The following is a 13,936-nucleotide window of genomic DNA, read 5'->3' on the forward strand; positions in this document are numbered from 1 at the left end:
AGCGAGAGGGAGCCGGCTGGAGGGCGCCCACGCGGGGCAGGACCGGGCGGGAAGCTGCGGCCCCGGGGTCGGAGCGCGGCGGCCGCGGTACCCTCTCCCTCCCTCGGTCAGCGCCCCGGCCGCCTGCGGGGGGAGGCAGGTTGAAGGCGTGGGCTTTGTGCAACCCCCCGGACTGGATTTTGTTTGTTTGTTTTTCTTCTCTGCCGCACGTTAGGCTGGTTTCTTCAGTGCAGGCTGTGTTGGCCACCGGGTCGGGAATTGTCATCATCCGCTCCTGTAAAGACGTGATCACGGACAGGTAACGCCCAATGCCAGGTGAAAGCAGCCCCAAAGACTTCGCCGAAAGTTTTCGAAGTTTCCTTATTCGAGTGGATCTCAGGCGCTAGTTCTTTATCAGCACACGCTTAAGGGAGCTGATTGATGGGAAAAGCTTGGGCACCATAATTAGTTCCCCCTCCTCTCCATCCCTCTTTCAGCCTTGCCCACTTAGGAGAAAGTAAACCGAAGACACGCCAGTCAATGACAGGGTCTAGGACTGAAGGTGGCCATTGACCCAGTTCTTTGTGAGAGGTGTTAAGTGTGTGAATGACTCGGAAGTGGAAGTCTGGCTTTTGGTTATTTTCAATGATTTCACTGGGGTCCTGTTCTGGAGCATTCATTGGCCAACGTATGTCCAGTGTGGGTAGCAGAGATCCCTTACGTGGAAAGGAGCGAATCTGCCAACCCTCTCGTACGGTTTGGCTCCTGTCGTTCCTCTGGATTTACTAAAGGCAATGAAGAGATTTCTAGTGTTTCAGAAAACTGACCTGTACGCCAATCACAGCTCAGTCCAGAGGCAGGTCAGGAAAGGTGCATCTAGTGAAAACAATCATAAAGACCAGTGTGGTTTACTTTGTACAGTGTTTAGATCGTAGCGATTGTGCCTCCCTCCCCCGTTTTTCTAAAAAAAAACTTTTTTTTCCCCACCTGCCTTCCCAAAATCACTCTTCCTTTTTTCCTGAAGAGTGATAATCAAACATTCAGGGAGAGTCTCAGAGCCTCTTCTAGCCCCTTTCTCACGCTGAACCTTCTGAGACCCCTGCTTTTCATCTGCTGAGACTGAATGTGATGGAGCGAGAGCGGGGCGGCCACCTCACTGTGACCTGCAAACTTCGCGTCTGGTCTTACTTGGGATTAGTGCTGCCCTGTGGCTTTTGTGCTTTTCTTCCTATGCCTCTTTTCGGACAAACCCAGCTATCTGCAAGGAATTATGGACTGTGCGGACAGAAGATAGGTCAAGTGGCTTTGACTGCGTATCCCTCAGGCTAACAGCATTAGCTTGGCTGGGTTCCGTTTTTATTCTCTTTGGCCATTTTCGAGGTGTCAGGGGCTAACCTGAGGATGTGGGTTCCTGCAGTGGAAGCTGAACCACCCCGGAATGTGGGGACACAAAGGAATCTGGACCCAAGTTGCCTCTTTCCCGCTTTGGGCCTTGATGCCCTGGCCTGTCTTGTAGTTCAATGGGCGAAGTAGTTTCTTACTGAGTTGGAGGAAGAGGAAAGAGTTAAGAGCAAACAATAGATAGATAGAAGGTGAAACTCATCCAATCTGTATCTCCGTTACCAGAACTTTCAACTGACCACAGCACGTTAGCCAGATCAACTCTTTGGCCATTTTCTGATGGTGCAACGAGTTCCCTCACTGCCCCCCGTTTGTCACATCCAACTTGAAACCAGCCTCCTTTGCAAAGATTAAACTGACAGATGTGACTCTGCAGCATTGTCCTGAGCTGACAGGACAGCAAGCAGCAAGCAACCACTAAACATTTCAGAAGATGCTTGCACACCATTAATCGTCCGTTCGGTAGCCCCAAGGTGGTGTNCCCCCCCCGTCAGAAGCCCCAGGTGTTCAGTGGAAGCACACCTGGGTTTGGTTTTCAGTTTCCTCCTTTTGTGTATCTTTATGCCTTAGATTCTTTGATCACACAGTGGAGATAGACACATTTCTGTGCCCTCCAGCTTTACATGTATGCATATGGATTTTTTAAAGTATTACTATTTATTTTTTTGAGGGAGAGAGAGAGAGAGAGAGAGCGAGCAAGCATGCAAGTGGTTGGTGTAGGGGCAGAGAGGGAGAGAGAGAATCCCAGGCAGGCCCTCCACCATCAGCAGAGCCCGAGGTGGGGCTCTATCTCATGAACTGTGAGATGGCGACCTGAGCTAAAATCAAGTGTCAGATGCTTAACCAACCGAGCCAGTCAAGAACCTTTACCTAAGGATGTTCTAAAGGCACTTAGATCTTCTTAAAAACAGAGTCCTCGGCAAGCACTGCAGGTGATGCTGAATTCGGGTAGTTTGAGAACCAGAAAACGAAATTGTTTCTTCTACCTGACACACAGGTGCTCAGTAAAAATTTGCTGAGTGAAGCTATTCCTTCTCAGCATAGCGTATGGTTTCTATGTTGATTTTTTTCACATTTCCTGTAAATATTTATCATTTGGGAACAAAATTGTAGGAATTAGAGACCTATGATCTGCTCTGGGACAGTGATACACAGTCATTTAGACTCTGCAAATGTTGATTCAACCCCTTTGGACAAGCGAATGGGAACACTGTCTTTTGTCCCAGCTTCCCGTCTGGTATCTGACCTCCGTAAGGTGGTCCTTAGGCTCTGGGTTCATTTTCAGATGTATTTTTCTTAATGAGTGCAATTGGGATTAGCCATAGAATTATAAAGAAAATGGCCAGGGTAGCTTCCCAGAAACTCCCTAAAGTGGGGTTGCAAGCAGATGCAAGAGGAAACACCCAGCTATTAAGCAACTAAGTGGAGTCAAACGGGAAATATTTGATTTGGCATTTGGGACACCTATCTTCAAACCAGTTTCTCGGTGAGGCTGTTCTGTCATTTGGAGAGCTATCGGTATCAAAGTCAGCTTATATCACAAAATGCCAGAAAGCCCATTAGAAATGAGGAGCTAAGTCAGAGACATAGTGACGGCTGGGTCTGTGGTGCCCAGTGGATCCAGGTTTTCTGCCTCTGACACTTACGAATTTGCCCTGTAACTCAGAGAAGATTTTTCACTCACCTTATCACCATCAGCATCTCCACTGTAAAGTATTTGGAGTAGAAGACAGCTGATTAGGTACAAAGCTGAAGGGGATGTGTTTGAGAAGAGGTTGGCTTTGCGCTCTCATAATGGAGATCCATCATTATTTCATGGACCATTCATATGCTTTCTTTTAGGCACTGGCTTGCCCGGGAGTATGTCTGGTTCTTGATTCCGTACATGATCTATGACTCCTACGCCATGTACCTCTGTGAATGGTATCGAACCGGAGACCAGAGCCGCAGACAGTCCCTCACCACTTTTCAGAGCTTCCTAAGTAAAAACCGCCTCATGATCACGCACCATGCGGTCATTCTGTTTGTCCTTGTGCCAGTGGCACAGGTATGGCCTCCCAGAACAGCCACCAGCAGATGCGCTCGCTCGTCTTCTCCTGTCACACTGGCTAGCTTGACTATTACCTCTGACTAATGTCTTGCCTTTTCCTTTCCTGCTGCACCCACTCTCGTGGGCCAGCTGCTAAAGCAGTAAAACCTCCCAGGCAGACCCCACAGGGGGAAAAAAACCAAAAAAACCTGAAATATCCGTGATCCTCCTAACCCATATTACCCTTTATGCAACCCCCCAGCCCTCTGTGACTCCCAGGCCCTGTCAAAGGTTCTGTCTTTAGTTTATACAATATGAGAATAATATAAAAGACAATGCAGGGCAGCATAAAATTGTTTTAAAGAAGCTAGAGTAGCTCAGTCAACTGGTTATTTGCTCTAACACTGCCGGAGAGTACTGTATGCACTATTTTGAGATCACGAAAGCACACTCTCAAAGCAGAGAGCCTGCTGATTTCTCCTCGGGTCCATTTCCCCACAAAAACCCGCCCAACAAGGAAGAGGATGGGAATGCTGGAAGGAAATTAGTAATTCCTGAGTGCCTCCCAGGTGCCAGGTGCTTGTAGCTTTCTACTCGTGATTAGAAGTTACTAGAAAATAAGTAGATATTATTGGCCCCGTACCATAGGTAAAGAAACTAGCGCTCCACTATTGTACCCAGTGGTACGAAGTGACAGAGCTGCTGTTCTATGCTATCCTGGTTTTCTCAAGAAGATAAAGGGAGTGGCAGAGTACATTACATTCTTCAAGAAGCTTCTCCTGATTGCTTTGGGGCCCTAACATCCAGCACAGGGTCTGGCACATACTTTGTCGAATTAAACTGGCTAAGTGCCCTGGGCATGACTAAGTTAGATACCCAAAAGTAGGCTACAGGGCTCCTTCCGGCTGACATTGAAATTCAGGAAAAGCTTGGTGTGTGATGCAATCAGCCAATCTGAAGTTGCCTCCAGATTCTAGGGATTTGCCCGTCAAAGTGTCACTGCTCTGGAAGCAGCAGCGCATTCACTGGGCCTGTACCAGCTCATTTAGCATTTCCCTGTCCCTTCGTGGTCTCTCGCGCTTACCCTTTTCGATAGCCCTAGTTAGAATTTTCCTTCCAGCGGTTCCTTAACCTCCATGTCTTTTTTCCCTTTTTTCCCCCTCCCTTCCCCGCCCCCNGAGACCTTGGGGACTTCTTTGTTGGCTGCATCTTCACGGCAGAACTGAGCACTCCGTTTGTGTCGCTGGGCAGAGTTCTGATTCAGGCACGTATGAGTGAAATAGGAGGAGCAGAGCAGAGGAGGCCGACTCTGGTCCTCCTGGGCAGGTTGGTGGGGGGTGGAGCAATCCCTTCGCGCTAGAATAGCGGGACTGCACACCACTGAACAGACTTAAAGGTTAGGTGGTTTTCTGAGCCGATGGGGTTGAAACTACTTCTGATTTAAATGTGATACAGGTTGATTTTTTTGAAATCCACTGTTGCTGTATGCCTGTCGGCTGAGCGGTTTATGAAATTCAGTATCGGTGCTGGAAATAGCATGAGCCTATATGCACATGTAAATACAGCCGCATTCAGTCACCTTTTCTACGAGTGTCAGAAGACTAGATGTTTGGCCCTTACCGCGGTGGGACTTGGGCTGGTCGTTCCCTGAAGGCGCAGCCTTTTGGTGACCCTGCATTCCCCTTCCCTCTTCTCTTGCAGCTAAAGCAGCAGCATACCCTTCTGTACAAAGTGAACGGAATCCTCACGCTGACCACCTTCCTCTGCTGTCGGATCCTTCTTTTCCCCTTTATGTACTGGTCATATGGCCAACAGCAGGGACTACGCCTACTCCAAGTGCCATTCAATATCCCTTTCTACTGCAATGTGGCCAATGCCTTCCTCATCGCTCCCCAGATCTACTGGTTCTCTCTGCTGTGCAAGAAGGCAGCGCGGCTCTTTGATGCTCCCCCAGCCCGAAAGGATCGCTAACTGTTCTTGGAAGTCAGGCAGTGAGGGTGCCTCCTCACACTAGCTGCCTCCTCCACTCAATATTCCATGGACCAAATTGTGCCCTAGGTGGCCTCAGCCTTTTGGGTACTGATAAGCAGGGGGGGGAATTTGAGTTTGTTTTTTTTTTAAAGAATATTCATATTACCTCCCTCTTCTAACTTGCCCCTTTTGCAAAAGCACTTTTTTCCTAGTAACAATTATTGGCTCCTGTCAGATTCCCATTGGCAAGATGGTTTTAATGCAAGCCCAAGGATCCTTCCTCGGGTCTTACCTCAAAGGTTCTGGGAGGCAGAAGCATGGGGTATGGAGACAGGTAGACTGGGGTGGTAAGTGTTTGGGCACCTGCCTAACCCTAACGTTGGTGGCTACCCACCTTTCCGACCACTCAGGGCAGTATCCACGCATCCTGGGCCAGCAGAAGCAAGGGATGACTTGGTTCTTGACATAAGTTCTTGTGATGCTGGCCTGGGAAAACCATTGTGTGTAGGTAGTTTTTTATCATTTACTAGATAACCCATTGGTCCCGTGCCTCATCTTGTCATCCACGTGCCAACACTGAATTCTTGTGTCCACTGACTTCCATTCGTAAGTCTCGCTGGCAGTGGGGGAAGTGGCAAGGAAGGGAACCTACGGCACTTGAGTAGGCAGCGAGGCCAATAGATCAGCGCCTTTGTAGGCTGACTCGGGAAGACCAGTGTCAAATGTGAGCCTGTTGTAAAGTCACAAATATGATTCCTTTTTTAGCGCATCGCCTCGAGCCCAGCTTTCCCCGTATCCACATGCACAGGATGCCGTTGTTAAAAACAATAAGGGTAAAGAGAAATGGTGCCTATCAAGCTCTTTACTGGGTAACCCCGCTCTTTGACACTGTCCCTTACATATGACATGGAAACAGACTTCTGTATTCCAAACCACGCGATGTCTTGTCCAAGCTGCCTGATAAGCCAGAGCTTGTGTTCCAAAGCCTGATCTTACACAAGCGTACCGCCACTTTGCCAGAGGACTGGAGAGCAAGAGCGCAAGACAGCCCTGGCCAAAACACATCCTGTGGACCGACTCCTTCACCTGCCATTTGCAGATAGGATCCTCTGGTGCCAGTACTAATCATTCTTGATTCACTAGGATGGTTTTTAGAAACTGCTACCGTGAAGTGTTTTGTCAAGTGGTAGTAAAAAATCTAGATGTTTTAAAGTGCCTTTTAATTAACTGTTGTCCATGAACTTTTAAAGTACTGAATATGTAGCAGTGTCTCAAATTTTGACTATTTCAGTGTTTTAATGGGTGCCATTTTAAAAAAACCTAAAATGCTGTAATTTTTTTTTTTACCATTTTTTTATTATCAGCGTATCTTTATAAATCACCCCTGCGGTGATTAAATTGCACTAATATTTCCCAGCTTCTTCTCATTTGTGAAATACATCAATAGGGACTTCTTTCCAGACCCATCCTGTGACCTGACTGGACTCACTGCTATGTGCTATTGTTTCTGGTCTGTGTTCCCACCCATGCAACTGGCAGAAGTGGGGGTGCTGGGGGTGTGGTCATGCTGTCAGTGTCTAGGAGGGCCTCGCTCATACCTTACTCTAACCTTTCTGGGGGATCCAAGAATACACTGTAGGGTCCTAGAGTTCAAGCCCATTGGTCAGGTAACTTTTGGTGCTTTTCTCCCTTCCTACTTAAGTCCCAAATAGAGGAATTGGGAGGGTGGAAAACCAAATGAAGGCCACTAAGCTGAAACACTTGAGGCGGAGGGGAGAACCAGAATAATGCCCCAATTGGAGCAAATACCTCCCTTCCGTACCTCCCCAATTAAACACCTCACCAACCAGTTCTCATACGCGTGTGAAATGCCCCAGACACGTCAATTCCCATTTTTATGCTTCTGCACACACCACTGCCTGCTCCCCCTCTCCAAAACCATGACAACCTACCCTCAGCAGAAGATAATTACACCCATCCTTTAAACCCATCTTTGCTGTGTTTACCAGACCTAGTTTTACACAGTCCCTCTTGGACCCACTGAATGGAGTTAAGACTATACGGCAATTCTGAAGTCCCCCATTTTCTTAGGGTTAGTGGTCTACCCACTGACATTTCATTTTCTTGGTCCAACATTCTCCTTTCACAGTGGTGCAGGCTGTTGGGGCACACAAATCACATGGCCAATTGCTGGCAGAGAAGAGTGCTTCTCCTTGTTGCCCTTTCCAAGATAGCATGAAATGACTCTGGAAGAGGGTTTCGGTGCAAAAGAACATATACCTTGTAATTTGTCCACTTGGGTGATTTCACCTTTGGACTCAAATTCCAGGGTGGATAGGTCCAGTTATGAACATGTTCCTCCCAGCTTGCCTTGAACTTTAAGACTCTAGCTGAGCCCAATGTCAGAGCACCTCTAAGCCTAGACTACTGAGGAGAAAGACTCGAGACAGGATGAAACTCCGCAGAGAATTTTATAATTTGTATGTTATAAACACCTACGAAACTATTTTCTTTACAGTTATTGCCATATACCTCCTTAGCTTGTGTACAATTTCCTATTACCGAAAAGTCCGCGTTTCTCAGCTCGGCCCCTAGAGACCCCACCCATGTTGAGGCCCAGCTGTTTTCTGATCTACAAAGGTCAGAAGTTGCTGATCTTCTGCAGCAGCGTTTGGCGCCGCTCCTCAGGGCTAATGTTCTCCGCGATGGACTTTAAGAAACGCTGCTCATTTACCTTCTGGAGCAAGGAACTAACAGAAGGGTTGGCCTTGCTCAGGGTTTCGTAGCAGGTGAGGATTTCCAAGGCCAAAACGTAGAGTGGTTCACACACCTCTTGGTGGACCATGGCCATGATGTGCAGAACATGACAGAATACCTGGGTATAAAAAAACAGCGTTTCCTGGGTCAGGTCCTGTTCTTGCCCTTGAGCCCAAGGGCCAACTGACTGTATCAACCTAACGGAATCCAGTAGGTTGGTCAGACTGTTACAGAGAAGCTTGACTACATGGCTCCAGCCTTCCATAGGAAGCCAATTACGACAACTCTGGCTGCAAAGAAACTGGAAAGTTCTCAGGAAGAGCACAGACAGTTGGAGCTCTTGGGCAAAGGGCTTCAGGTTGAGCAGAGGAACAAACTGAATATATTCCAGGCTATAAGGGACATGTAGGAGCTGTTTCTCCAATAGTCTCCTGATCAACTGGTAAAGGTACTGCCACTCCTGGGGGCTGCACCAAGGCATGACTTGTACCAGGGCCACCAGAAAGCCCTTGCTGAACAACCTGACCTCCTCGGGGTTGCCCACATCTACCACCAAGAGGGACAGCATCTGCTCAGAGATCCTGCTCGAGAGGCAGCAACACTCCATCCAGGCAAGAAGCCCTGTGCCTGGCCCGTAGCCAGGGTGGGCCTGGGAGGTCCACTCGTCCTCAGAAAGCTTACAGATCTCAAAGAGTGTGGCCGGCACCTCACACTTGAAGTGGCCCTCAAAGAGGTTCTTCATTCTCAGGCGCACTGTCCAGTCAAGCTGTTCCAGCTTCCGGTGGAGCCAAGACAGGGACTTGATCCAGGTGTCTGGGGAGAAGGTCTCGGCATTGGCCAATACGATCTCACAGAGGATCTCCAGGATATGGAGCACCAGATCCTTCCCGTCCAGAGACAGGCACCGCTTCTCCTTGGGGAGCTGCCAGTATCTGCCGAAGCAATCCAGGAGCTGGCACAGGCTGCAGATGAGGGGGAACGGAGAACAGGTCTGCAGCCAGTATTCCTCTAGAGATGCATTTGCTTGGAGAGTCTGGATGAAGATCTTCAAGCTCAGGTCCACCTCTTTGACATCCAGCATCAAGAAAGGCAGGACGAACTCCTTTAGCACTTCCTCTGGCTCAAGAAGAGCAGCAACAGGGATACCCTGGGGCTTCACAGGGGTCATCAGGCAGCCCAGGAGCTCCAAAAACTGCTTTTCCTCCTTGGGTGTAGAGAACTTTGCCCAGATGGTTTCTTTGAGGCACGACACCACAAAACTGGTGGAGAGATCTGGACCCTGCTCTTCCATGAACTTAAGGGCAGGGAAGGCAGTGAGAATCTGAGCCAGGAACTTGTGAGTGCCCAGATTGACCACGGCCATGCTGCACATCTTCTTCACCGTGATCTCTGGGTGCAGAATTATCAGGCGGGCCACAGAAGCTACAGCTTTGGCTAAGCCCTGTTCAGAGGCACTCTGTGCGAGCTGGTTAAAAGTTGTATTGAGGTCTTCCTGAAACCCGTCCAAGGAAGCCAACTTCTCAGACAGACCCTTTCGCCCCCAGGAAAGCAGGGTGCCCGACAGGACTTTATTTTTATCTGGCAGTGAGAGGTCTGCATAGCATTCCAGGACCAAGCTGATCACTTGTTTGATCTGAGACTCAGGGATGGCTCTGTCGGACACGGTGACTTCCATCACCGTTTCCAGCAGCTTTAACACCAAGTCTGGCTCTTGGAAGAGAGCCCGGTTATTTACCAGGCAGGCTAGCCACTCGTCTGAGAAGGCCCACTTCTTCTCAGAGGCAAAAATGTAGCACATTTCCATGTGCCGGTCCATCTTTTGCTCGATAATGGCCATGGCAATTGAGGCAGTGATGTCCTTCTCGAAGCCCTTGTTCTTCAGCACCCTGTTTGTTTTCTTCAGGAAGTCCCCGACACACTCTGCCAGCTCGGAGATCACCTGCCTCTCCTCCTTGGACAAGCTGGTGGAATCCAGGTAGAGCTTCAAGTTCTGGCTGAAGGAAGCCAGACTGTCACACAGCCGGTAGCTGTCATAACTTATCCCCTGGCTGCTGTTGAGCACGGTCTGCAGCTCCTCCCCCCACTCCCGCAGCAGGCTACACATGAACTCCAGCCCGACGAAAATCGTCTCGCTTGGGAGCTTGGCCAGGGAGTTCAGGCTGATGTCCCGTTCTGCCTCCTTTACCTTCTCTGCCAGTGCCTGCTGGTGAAATGGGTTCTGCGTGTCGGAATTCCACACGGAGATCACCGTGGCCAGCTTGTCCAGGTACACAGCTGCAGACACTTCCTGGGGGTCGTCCTCCATCAGGGCAAACACCGTCAGCATGTCAGCCAAGTTGGCCAGCGCGCAGCACTTCATCCCGGGGCACAGGATTCGATTCTGGATTTGTTTCAGCCCGGTGAGCAGCATGGCCAACAGGGGCATAGTAGGACACACCTCTGGGTCTGACTTAAACCTCTTTGGAGGATGGGAGAATTCATCTGAAGAGGACAAGTACTTATGGGCCATCGTTCTAAACTGGGAGAGCAGGGGATCCTGCTGATTGCCTTTGTGCTTTATCATTTCCCACCAGACACTGAGGAAAAAGGCCACATCCTTTGAAGAAGTGTCAACAGACATGTGCTCCAAAAAGCGCTCTAGTTCTGCACGGCAGATAGTGGTGGGCAGGGCCATCAGGAGCTGGATAAAGAGTCCAGAAGCTTCCAGAGATTTGAGCAGCTCAAAAAGCACCGTGTGATTGATGGTAGGGATCATGTTGCCTACCGAGAAGAACACATCTTCCTGCCACCGAGTGTCAGTGTCGGAAGGGGTGACAGGGTAGGGCTGAAGCACCTTGGCCCAGATGATGATCAGAGCCTTCTTCTTCCAGGCAAAGGGCTGGGAGCACGCTGCGGTGGAGGAGATCTCCCTGAGGGCCTCCACGATGGGCCGCCCAACGTGCTCCCAGTCCGACTTTGTCAATTCTGCCAGCGCTTTGGGGTGGAACAGCTGCTCAGCGAGCAAGAAGCCTCCGTGCAGAATAGTCATTTCTTCGCAGATATTCAAGGGTCCTGCACCGAGAGAAGCCGAATAAGACAGAGCGTGGTGAAAACATATTTAAGATAATTAGAAGTTAGAGGCAGAGAGACATCAGACAGTATAGGCTGGCTGTCATCATCAGGATTAGACATGAGAAGGGTTCAGTGAGACGGGGAAGAAGGGATGGTTATAAGAGCTGCTGCAGAGCTGGGGTCACGAGGACGTGCCTGCGCAATACAAAAGGACTCCCAGGCTCTCCAGCCTGGATTGGGAAGACAATGGGCATCACAGGAGGAACACAGGAGAATCAGAACAGCTTTGGGGGGAACACTGTTCAGTTTGGGTTATTTGGAGTTTGAGGTAGAATATTAAGGTAGATACATCCTCCAGCAATAGGAAGGTGGGGTGGACGCTGAGGAGAGTCCATCCTGAAAAGCGGCTCAGGGAAGTATCTGCCCAGAGGGGATCAATGGAATGAACAAAGTGAATGAGATCCTGCATGTGAAAAGGGAAGGGCTAGGCCCTCCAGGACAGGAAGGGCTGGCGGAGGGTGTAGAGAGGAAAGGCAGAGAGAGAGAGAGAGAGAGAGAGAGAGAGCACGCGCGCACAACAGTACCAAACTGCAGGGGCCATCAAATGAGTACTGTGGAACATGACAATCAAGCCTCTAAGTAATGATATACCTTAAGAGGGGCACAGGGCAGGGCTGTGGGCAGAGAAGCAATCAGATGAGCCCTGCCTTCCCTCTATTCTCTTACAGCCTGCTTGCAAACAAATTTCAAATGTTCTGCCATTCAAGGAAACAGTTTACCCCATAGCTATTTCTGTCAAACCAGAACAAGCAACTGAAGGCTCTGGTTCTCTGATAGAAACCGAGAGGCAGACACACAAAGAAATTCTAGATTAAGAAAGAAGTCTTTCCTCCAGTGAGCCATGATTCAACAGACTTCTCAAGGAAGGCATTTGGGGATGTTTAATTAGACAGTGCTTTAAATCCTAGCTCAATCATTGAAAAGCAGTGTGATATCTTAGATTCCTTCTCTGAGCTTCCCTTCGGCATATGTGGGGGGAAAATAGAGGCTTCCTATCAGGACTCTGAGGATCAAGCGATAGCATCAGTCAAGCCCTTGGCAGAGTCAGTTGCTGTTAGCTCCCAATTCCATCTCCCAGAGCTGCTGACTGTTAAATAAGATACAGCTACAGTAAGCATCTGGCTACAAAGAGTGCCAAATAAGTGCTCACTAAATGTTGATTCCCACAAATCTTTCCATTGTTGGCAGGACCATCACCTTGTCACTATTCTTTGCCTTTCCCAGCTCAAGCACAGGAAAGGACATAGGTCTTCCTCAAGTTAGCTACTTCTGGCCCAGAAACAAAATCAGAGTACAAACACTACTCACTATTCCCGACTTCTCTCCCCTTTCCCAGGGCATGGAGATGCCACCCCTTCCTCATTCCCTCATGCCTCCAAGGACCCGTCTTTCCCATTTACACAGGCCAGGAGCCAGCAAGAGAGAACCTTGATTCAGGAGATTACAAAACGTCCTGCCCTTCAAGGGAGCAGCTAAAGGCAAAGCATCAGTACTCCGTGCGCAACCAACTGGTGAAAGCAATTCACCTTGACTCCCAGTGGCCCAGGCACACACCCAGGGAAGATTAGATTGCCTGAGGGGGTCTCACTGGAGATTTTGCCCTCCCGCTTTTTGCTTTTTGGCTCAGGTTGCTCTCCTAGGACTCCAAAACATGTCCCCTTTCAATCTGTAAATTTGATTTGATTGTACAATCAGCTCAGCCGAAATGTTTGGCCCCCAAAACCCACCTTCCAGAGATAGGAAGTATGTTCACTGTGCTGCCTGAAGGAGTCAGTCCCAGGGGCTACTGGTTACCAGCTGGACAAATCCTAAGTATTTTTATCACTCCTGGTTAACTGGTGCTTATGGTTAAGTGTTTACTCCGTGCCAGGGACTGTGCAAGATCTTTATGCATCTTCAAATCAACCTTTTGCGGGCCATTCCTGCTTTGGAGATGGGAACACAGATTCAAAAAGTTTGCTCAGGATGTCCCAACTACTGTGTGATGGGGCTGGGACAGAAATCACCAGCGCTGCGGGGCTCCAAACTCCGTTCCACCACTGAAGAGCTAACTGGGGACAGGACCACGTTTCTACGGCACATCTTGGGGTGCCTCACCCCAGCTCTCTCAGAACAGCCTCCTGGTCTTACCTCCTTAAGCGCATGTCCAGCAGGGTAGGAGGCTGGACAAGGAGCTACCGATTTATATGAGCACCCCGCTCCCTTCCCGCGGACCCTGCGGGTGAGGATTCGGAATCAAAGTGCACAGAAGTTCAAAAGTGCCACCTCGGCTGCTGCGGCCCTCCTCACAGCTCCTGGTCGCACGAACGTTAGCTGTGCACAAGGCACCGTACCAGACACTGTATACACGTGTTCTCAATCCAAACGCCCCCAAACTGTGTGGTGGATACATTATGATCGTCCCCGTTTTATCGACGAGAACCACAAGAGCGTAAGACGCTTGCTCAACAACTCGGCAGCCGTTGAATAAATGACACGTCGGGGTATCAGGGATTCCCCGGGGCGTCTTCTGAGCCCGGCATTTTCCAAAGCACGTGCACGAACCTTGTCCACCTTCAGGAAAATCTAACTTCACATCCGCTTGGCCCTTCACGTGGAAAGGCGTCCAGAGGGGGCAAGATGCCGGCCAAAGAGCTGCGGGGCTGGGGTTAGAGCCCCGCCTCCCGACCCCCGGCCTCCATGACCCAC

General features: G+C 49.6%; 2 protein-coding genes across 2 annotated transcripts in view; one reads left to right on the plus strand and one right to left on the minus strand.

Moving 5' to 3' along the window:
* TLCD3A (TLC domain containing 3A) overlaps positions 1-6,783 on the plus strand; it is a 7,096-nt gene extending 313 nt beyond the window's left edge. The window contains exons 2-7 of the mRNA XM_077749926.1: positions 213-298; positions 3,223-3,427; positions 4,141-4,152; position 4,222; positions 4,591-4,673; positions 5,111-6,783. Coding sequence (XP_077606052.1) covers positions 213-298; positions 3,223-3,427; positions 4,141-4,152; position 4,222; positions 4,591-4,673; positions 5,111-5,380 — 657 coding nt within the window. The 3' untranslated portion in view covers positions 5,381-6,783. The remainder of the gene's footprint in view (positions 1-212; positions 299-3,222; positions 3,428-4,140; positions 4,153-4,221; positions 4,223-4,590; positions 4,674-5,110) is intronic.
* A 1,049-nt stretch (positions 6,784-7,832) lies between these two features.
* Positions 7,833-13,936, minus strand: part of GEMIN4 (gem nuclear organelle associated protein 4) — a 6,539-nt gene continuing 435 nt past the window's right edge. Inside the window, exon 2 of the mRNA XM_077749925.1 lies at positions 7,833-11,188. Coding sequence (XP_077606051.1) covers positions 8,022-11,188 — 3,167 coding nt within the window. The 3' untranslated portion in view covers positions 7,833-8,021. The remainder of the gene's footprint in view (positions 11,189-13,936) is intronic.

This window comes from Crocuta crocuta, unplaced genomic scaffold (genome assembly GCF_008692635.1).
Source record: "Crocuta crocuta isolate KB4526 unplaced genomic scaffold, BGI_CrCroc_1.0 scaffold149, whole genome shotgun sequence".
Taxonomy (NCBI): Eukaryota; Metazoa; Chordata; class Mammalia; order Carnivora; family Hyaenidae; genus Crocuta; species Crocuta crocuta.